The sequence below is a fragment of the Branchiostoma belcheri genome, unplaced genomic scaffold, assembly GCF_001625305.1.
Source record: "Branchiostoma belcheri isolate BF01 breed outbred unplaced genomic scaffold, Haploidv18h27 scaffold3, whole genome shotgun sequence".
NCBI classification, from domain to species: domain Eukaryota; kingdom Metazoa; phylum Chordata; class Leptocardii; order Amphioxiformes; family Branchiostomatidae; genus Branchiostoma; species Branchiostoma belcheri.
In genome coordinates, this window is record NW_017803909.1 from 4,326,802 (window position 1) to 4,334,869 (window position 8,068).

General features: G+C 41.2%; 3 protein-coding genes across 3 annotated transcripts in view; 2 read left to right on the forward strand and 1 right to left on the reverse strand.

The window, feature by feature from the left end:
- LOC109473587 (AP-4 complex subunit beta-1-like) overlaps positions 1 to 657 on the forward strand; it is a 4,986-nt gene extending 4,329 nt beyond the window's left edge. Inside the window, exon 5 of the mRNA XM_019773495.1 lies at positions 252 to 657. Coding sequence (XP_019629054.1) covers positions 252 to 406 — 155 coding nt within the window. The 3' untranslated portion in view covers positions 407 to 657. The remainder of the gene's footprint in view (positions 1 to 251) is intronic.
- A 100-nt stretch (positions 658 to 757) lies between these two features.
- Positions 758 to 4,152, reverse strand: LOC109473614 (small nuclear ribonucleoprotein-associated protein B'-like). Its single transcript, XM_019773539.1, has 7 exons — positions 4,025 to 4,152; positions 3,308 to 3,431; positions 2,761 to 2,900; positions 2,336 to 2,441; positions 1,967 to 2,107; positions 1,523 to 1,657; positions 758 to 1,290 (listed from the first exon to the last, which is right to left on the reverse strand). Exons 1-7 carry the CDS (start codon positions 4,025 to 4,027, stop codon positions 1,250 to 1,252), a joined length of 690 nt encoding a protein of 229 aa, XP_019629098.1. The 5' UTR covers positions 4,028 to 4,152; the 3' UTR covers positions 758 to 1,249.
- Positions 4,153 to 4,180: 28 nt separating this feature from the next.
- LOC109473609 (valacyclovir hydrolase-like) overlaps positions 4,181 to 8,068 on the forward strand; it is a 4,363-nt gene continuing 475 nt past the window's right edge. Inside the window, exons 1-6 of the mRNA XM_019773532.1 lie at positions 4,181 to 4,392; positions 4,756 to 4,853; positions 4,965 to 5,131; positions 6,491 to 6,644; positions 7,082 to 7,193; positions 7,578 to 7,721. Of these exons, the coding sequence (XP_019629091.1) occupies positions 4,298 to 4,392; positions 4,756 to 4,853; positions 4,965 to 5,131; positions 6,491 to 6,644; positions 7,082 to 7,193; positions 7,578 to 7,721 (770 nt within the window). The 5' untranslated portion in view covers positions 4,181 to 4,297. The remainder of the gene's footprint in view (positions 4,393 to 4,755; positions 4,854 to 4,964; positions 5,132 to 6,490; positions 6,645 to 7,081; positions 7,194 to 7,577; positions 7,722 to 8,068) is intronic.

Sequence of the window (8,068 nt, forward strand, 5' to 3'; positions counted from 1 at the left end):
GTAGTGGTTACATATACTTAACGTTATATTGTATTTAGCAATGATCATTTTTCACTAATTCCATTGAAGCAAATGATAATGGAAGCCAACTTATTACCCTGTTTGGTGTTACAGGTATGAACATACTAGGTAATACATTCTTTCCTCTCTAGCAGTTACACAAATCTATGTGGACATCCTCCAAGAACACAAAACTACATGGCCAGCGGCCGAGATAAACTTTTTTCAAAAGTCTTGTTTTTGTCCTGTAGATCAGACCCACCTGGTGCTGGTGGAGCTGTGTGTGGACAGGACGGCAGCCACCATGCAGGCAACCTGCAAGTTTGACGCTGACCAGATGGAGGCTGCAGTGCCACTTATCAGCCAGTTTGGAAGGATTCTCCGAGGGACAATAACTAGCCCTTAGTTAGAAATTTAACAAACAGGTCTAACTCGAAGGCATGAACACATAAATAGAACAGTATCTAACATTTGCAGTGCTAATTATTTTCTGGCCAACTGACTTGAAGTTCACACAAAAAGGCATTTCAGAAGATCACTGTTATACAGAACAAGAAAATGTGATGCTACTGTTACAACTTGCAATAGATCAAAATAAGAAGGTAAGTTGTGAGAACTTGTGACTGGACAAATACATTTGTACAATACCAGGTAAATATACAATTCAGCTGCGTCAGTACTTACTGGTGGTAAATAATGTATCAGACCATCCTTAATTGTTTGTGTGGAGAGGAATAAAGATGAAGACAAAAATCTGTACAAATCCATCCCATTTATTGTCCTTGAGAAATCTAACTAAGTGATACAACACAAAATGTACAATGTAAAGCATCCCCTGTCAACAGTATCAAATTTTTTACATGTTTCAATCTAGCACTGATTCTTTTAATGACTATTCCTGACACCTGTATGAAACCAGAAAAAGTATTACACTTTTGCTTTGGAATTCCTTGTATCCTTTATCATACTGCCCATCCTCAAGTATTTATACTTGATCTCAAATCCAAAACAGTTTTAGTTTCTCTCGGCCTTACCCAACACATCTTCTGAAGACATGCCTGTACATTGTTAAACAAAACTTAAAGTGGTACAAATATATCTTAAATTGTTCCAGGCTTGTATCTCTAACTCTCTGCCAGTGCCTCAAGACAGGAATGTTTACATTGTGTCTTGCCTACTCATCGTAAGGCCCTCAAAACTACCAGTCTACAAAATGTTGGCTGTAAGTCCCTGTAGAAAGTTACATCTATCACTGACGAGGTGGTGGTCTCATGCCTGGGGGTGGGGGTCCTGTGGACACAAGCAGAAATACCAGTCAAACAACATTTTTTTTTTTATCTATTACTTGATCATACCTTTTTCAGTTATGTAACAGAGTACTACACAGCAAGCAAGCAATGCATAAAAGTTTGTGCTCAAGAAATAATTGTTGAAGCCAAAATAGTAACTGTCACCCAATTTCTCCTTCTGGGAGTGGCCTAAACCTAAATATGAAACATCCACAGAGAAATGTCATCCTTACCTCTCATCATGCCAGGGGGAGGTCCACCTGGTCTCATACCCGGTCTCATACCAGGTGGAGGCATTCCCATGGGCATGCCTGGTGGCATCCCCCTGCCACCCATGCCAGGAGGGGGGCCCATCATCCTGGGGGGACCTGTTGTCAAGAGACACAGGAAAGTGTAGTGTCAGAAACTGGTCCAGTATCAATGTCTAATAAAGAAAACTTCTCATTTTAAGTTCCTTTAACTAAAATACCTCATTGTTTTCATCAAAACTTATATTGGTCCTCTCTCAAAGACACACAAGAAAATGAAATGTGGTAAGGCACTAAATTGAGGTTGCCAAGTTTCTACTTCATTTTGGACAAAGCCAAGAATATAATTACCGCTACAACTACGTTTGTGGCAGTAGATGTATCTAACATACCATCAAGATCATGTCTTCAGAATGGTTTAAAACATACCTCCAGGAGGTCCTCTTGCACCCGGAGGTGGGCCTGGTGGTCTCTGGTACTGCTGTGGAGGTGCAGACACTGCTGCTCTGCCCTGAGGAGTCATCACCTGCTGCGATGGACCACCTACTCCCCGGACTGGTCCAGCCAGACCTACAACCAAAACAGGACAAGTCAGAGTCTAGAAGACCACCCATTCAACTTGGCAATGCAACAAGAGGCTGTTTTTTTTACATGGAAAGAACAATGTCAAGACCATACAAAATCTAAGAAGTCTATCCCAATTCACACTTCATCATCCTGATAATACTTTAGTATATGATAGCCAAAGAATAACATGATTCTTTACCACCCAGTAACTTGTAGTACAAGACTCTATACCTGCAGGTGCAGATGGGCCTGCCACATTGGCCACTCCCCTGCCAGCTGCTCTGCCCATGCCTGGTCCTGGTCCGGCACCTGGAATTGGCACACGAGCCACTCCCTCCTGGAGAAAAACACAAAAGATGTTGTGTTCTGTATCTCTCCTATAGACTTATCTTACACACTTCAGGGGTCTCCCCAGAAATTCTTAGGGAGAGGTGCTCCCTAATCAGTTGAGGAAAAAATTAGCAATTTTTTATGAAAATACTAAGTAAGAGAAACCCTAAATTTGGACATTTTGGGAGAGGTGCTAGGATTTTGGGGAGAGTGGCTGCACCCTTGCTCTATTGCTTGGTGACAGCCCTGCCTTCTTTCTAAAGTTCTAATACTTGCAAGGAAGAAAATTGCAGCGAGTAGAACGGTGAGTGGATGTGTAGACTTACATCTGCCGGAGGAGGACCCTCCACAGTCATGGACACGATGTTCTCTCCTCGCAGCAGCACCAGGCCCAGGACTCGCTTCTCCTCTCGCTCCTCCTGCTTCTGGCTCTTAGGGCGGATCTTACGGAACTCATCACAGTCAACTAGGCAGGGGATCAAACAACAATTGTCATTCTTAATACACGTGTAATAATCTTACAGTGGTAGAGATACTTTTTTTCAATATTCTGCAATATTTCAGATGATTCAAAATTTTGTTCTGCAATTTGGAAACCGGAAACACTTTCTTCAAATACACAAGCCTCAATACTACAACACTCACCTTTTCTACTTAATAATGCAAAATTGCAGATTGTAGGATTTCTCTTCTGCAATATTCTAAATCTCTCTGCAAAATGCAGACTGCAGATGGGTATTTCGAACATTGCCTTATGGCTTATCATTCCTACACACAGTATGATTTTGCAATGGTCATTATCTTCAAAACTGAACCTATGTCCAGTATTTGACCATGTCCTGGATATCTTCATTCAGATTTGTAAAGACTTACCCAGGATGAGGTTCATGTGTTTGTCGAAGGCCTTGAAGGTGCCGATAAACACACGGCTGTCCTGCAGGGTCACCCGCATCCTGTAGTTCAGGTGAGCCTGCATCTTGGAGCTCTTGCCCACCACCTGGAAGAGTTTTCATATGACTTGTTAGTGGTGGTACATACGAATATGGCCAAATCATGTTGTGTTTTGTTTTGTTTCATTCATGCATGTGTGTATAGCGATACGTGTATAGCTATATATAGCATTTTGGTAATAATTCAAAACACAGGTTAAATATTGATATTTTCAGCAAACTCAAATATATATTTGAGAATGATTATTATTTTAGCAGTATCAACACCTACATATTCCTATACTATTTGCATTAAGAGCTGGTTCCCTGCGACATAATATTTTTGTATTTCAGTGGGGGAGGGGGGCAGGGTGTCTGTACAGATTTTCACCCGGCTAAATCGTAAGTGGCGAACATTATTTACAGAGATATTCGGCTTTAAAGTTCACCATTCATGTGCTATATGAAGTTCCAAAACATGTTTCAAGCAAGGAGTTACTTTCAAGCATGATAAACATGACAGAATCTCTGACGCGCGCAAAGCGCTTTGTTCAAGACACATGATTCTAGGCGTGTATCATCAACGTAATGCACGATATCTCACAAATTCAACCATAAACATGAAATAAAACCATGTCGGAATATGTATGAAATATCTCACCATGTTTGCTGGTTGTGTGGAGGCCGATGCTCACGGATGGAAAAGGGAAAAATTCACAACCAGCCTGGAGCCGGTCTGAGGCAAAAATTCAAAGATGGCGACCCAACGCGGGTATGACGTCGCGCATGCGTTTCTCCAGTGTGTTTCAGGTCGGAGGTGAAGGGTGACGCGAGGTCACGTACCCTCGGGACAAGTTTTCAACAAACTTTGACTAGAATCTGACCGGTTTTCTTGGTTTGATATAATTACGTCGACATCCCTGGAAGCCCAGAGATGTCTACTGTACTTTTGAGCAGGGTTGTCAGAGCTTCAGATCGTCTTCAACTGGTCTTACGACACGTAGCCATGGCCTCCACTTCTGCAGAAAGGTACGCGGCGACTGTTGCAGGGCTTCTCTTGCTTGCAGTCTTTTACATGTTGTTAGGGCTAATGTAAAAGACTGCAAGCAAGAGAAGCCCTGCAACAGTCGCCGCGGCTAGGTACATATTAACTACTCTCCACTTCTACCTCCATGAACTCCTCTAGTATCAAGTCTTGTTACACCAAGGAGCAATAAACTTTATACACTGGAAACATTCATATATATGAGTTAGAGAACAAGCTTACTAGAGAACTAATGCAGAAGTTGCAACAATGTGAATGTGTAGGAAAAGTGTCAAGAATATGTTGGACGTTAAAAGTTTCATTTTAAATTTTAATACACGATGAACATGTGTTGTATAATTTTGCAGCATCCCACACCAGAAGGTCGAAGTGAACGGTGTCAACATCAACTATGCCAAGGTGGGAACAGGGGACCATCCAGTACTGCTCATGCCTGGGGCACTAGGTAATGGGACACTTCCATAATGCGATCATACTATCATACCATCATACATGTACTATATAGATTTATATAACAATACTTTGAAGCACTCTAATTTTCCTGTATTGTCCACAGGCTCTGCCGTAACTGACTTTGCCCCCCAGCTGGAGAAGTTGAACAGGCAGAAGTTGACGGTTGTCGGGTGGGACCCGCGTGGATACGGGAAGTCCAGACCTCCAGACAGGGGGTTTGGTATCGACTTCTTCCACCAGGACGCTGCTGATGCCGCAGCACTCATGCAGGTGGGGTAGATGCTGTCAGATATAGTATGTTTGAAGAATGTACTGCACCTGTGCGAAACTTGTAATGTATTGTGCATAGAACCTTGGCAGAATGTCTCGTATAAGATCGTATCCACATATACAAGGTTAAATGTTATGTCGGAAAAGATATCCTCTGCAACAGACAAAATTCTAATGCAACGTGGACCAAAAGTCCAACGTAAATATAAAAAAAATTTGTTTCGCGCAGGCGCAGTGTGTTCTGCTGACATGCTTGATTAAAGCTGCAATTAATTTAGCAATCTCTACTGTACAGTAGCACTACTAGCCGCCCTATATGGATTACAAATCAGGCAAAATAATATAACTTGCATGATTACAAACAAATGCAACCATTTTTATCTCATCACAAATGAAACATGGAAAGAAGAAGTATTGACTTACAAATATCAGCCCAGCTGCCTGTAAGGCCATGTTGATTTGATTATATGGATGACATCCGCGCGCGCATGAATTTTCGGCCGTTTCCAAAAAAAAAAAGTTTTCAACCATACTGTAAATCGTACAAAACAGTTGCAAAATGAGCAAAAATACATGTATACCACAAGTTACAAAAAAAATTAACGAAACTATACCAATGTCGTAGAATGCCAAAATCAAACGAAAAAAGACGAAATTGTAAAGAAATGAACTTTCTCTCCAAGGCCGCCGCCGTACCACCAGACTCGCCATGATGTACAAGATCCAGCATGACCTTGCATGTGTGAGATGCGACGCCTTGAAGCCCGTGTCTGGCAGCAGGAGAAGCCGGAGAGGCCACAGTCAACAGCTCCAGGACATAACTTGCCGCACGAACTACAAACACTATTCCTTTCTTCCTCGCACTATCCGCGATTGGAACGCCCTGCCCACAGACACTGTCCAATCCCCGTCCCTGGCCACCTTTGTCTCGAGGGTGTCCAGTCCGGCCTAGACTCAGTCACGCTGGTGACCTTCGACCCGAGACATGTCAATTATTGCCGGTATCGGCAGTTGGACATTACCGGAAGAAGAAGAAGAACTTGAAGACTAGATTATTCGCCAAACCATATTCTGTGCCATTTGCTCAACCCTCATGACCACGTAGATTTCATAATGAAAAGAACTTTTTTTTTTGCAAAACTTTTTTTTTATTCGCACGCGCGCATCAGTTTTGGGGCTCCCGGAGGATGTCATCCATATAATCAAATCAACATGGCCTAAGTCAGTGTAATGTATTCACCATTGCATTTGAAATAGATAAATAAGAAGTATTCTGGTTGTCCAAATACAAACTGTATAACAGTTTGGTAATACATGTAGTATACCATGAATGTTATTGAACTATGTGCCTTTGTACAGAAACTTGGCTTTGATAAGTTCTCGCTGGCTGGCTGGAGTGACGGAGCCATCACAGCCATTATCTTAGCCGGCACATACCCCCAGCTGGTCAGGAAGATGGTCATCTGGGGAGGAAATGCCTATGTCACAGAGAAAGACAGCGAGATGTATGAAGGTAAAGTTCAGAATACATTGTAATTGTAACAAGATATTTCAAAGGACTAAACAATTGATTTATGTAAGATGATGAATTTTGTCTGTATGTGTCGCTTCAGAATGATACATTTTTTATTCTTAATTACTTTTATTTATTTAAATTGCCAACAATACAATGCAATACAGTGGAAGCCCTGGCATCATGTATCATCATCATCAGTCTGCCTCTTTTGATCAGAGGTGAAGCATTGACAAAGTACATTCTCAAAGTCTGTCTATGTATGTGTGTGATTATAAAAAAATTTATTGTGTCTATCATATTTTTGTGAAGTTATGCTTATACTCCAAGTGAAAAGGTAACTGTATACCTAGTCTGCCACTAACATAATTCATTGAAGATGAACACTTGTTTTTAGTCGCCGGCATAGATTTCAGAACTTTTTTGTGTGTGTACAGCAACAAGAGACATTAGTAACTGGAGTGAACGCATGCGAGCACCCATGATCAACATGTATGGGGAGGAGTACTTCCGTAAGACATGGGAGGGCTGGATTGAAGGAATCACACAGTAAGTACAATTGATGTTCTAAATACATATGTAAGATACGTTTTTAAAATCACTGACTCGTGAAGTTAAAGACCTCGCAAACTCCCAAATTGCTTGATCTCGCGAAAAAAGTCCGCGCAAACGTAAATCCATTTACAGTATATCTTTTAGTTATTGTTCTACTGATCAAATAACACAAAAGAAAAGCTCTACATAAAAAAGTGATTTAAAAAAAGAGTTCTTTTGTCAGCTTTTCTGCCTAACATGTGAAAGCAGCAATTGTTGAATCAGTGGTTGATGTCTTATTTCAAAAATTTCTGAGCAATGCTAAAAATACTTATGCTGTAGCCCCATGAACACCCAAGGTCTTTCACTCCTGCTGTTCATATCTTATCGATTTTGTAGGTTCCTCGAGCAGAGGAATGGTGACATCTGTAAGACAGAGGCTAATCAGGTGACCTGTCCCACCTTCATCTTACATGGTGTCAAGGATCCCATGGTTCCTGGTTTTCACCCTGACTACCTACACAAACATCTTAAAGGATCTAGGTAAGGTACTCTCCAAGCAGAGGTTTGGGTTTAGGCTTATTTTTGGCTTCTTTTTAGGCTTTTTTAGCAGGCTCTCTTTTTTGCACTGGTGTCTTTTTTGACGCCATTAGGCCACACCAATTTAATTTCTTGGTTAACGGATTCGCCGCTTCATTTTTTTCAGATTTGCAAATAAAATAAAAATCCAGAATCAACTGCAAAATGCTCATATTTTGCCCTGAACAGTTGAAAACAGACCTTTTCATCCTAGTTGTTACAGTTATTCCATCTTTCAACGCAATGGTATCATTAAAAGTTCAAAATTCATTGTTTAAATTTTTAACCAGCCTGGTGTGTTGACTTCATGG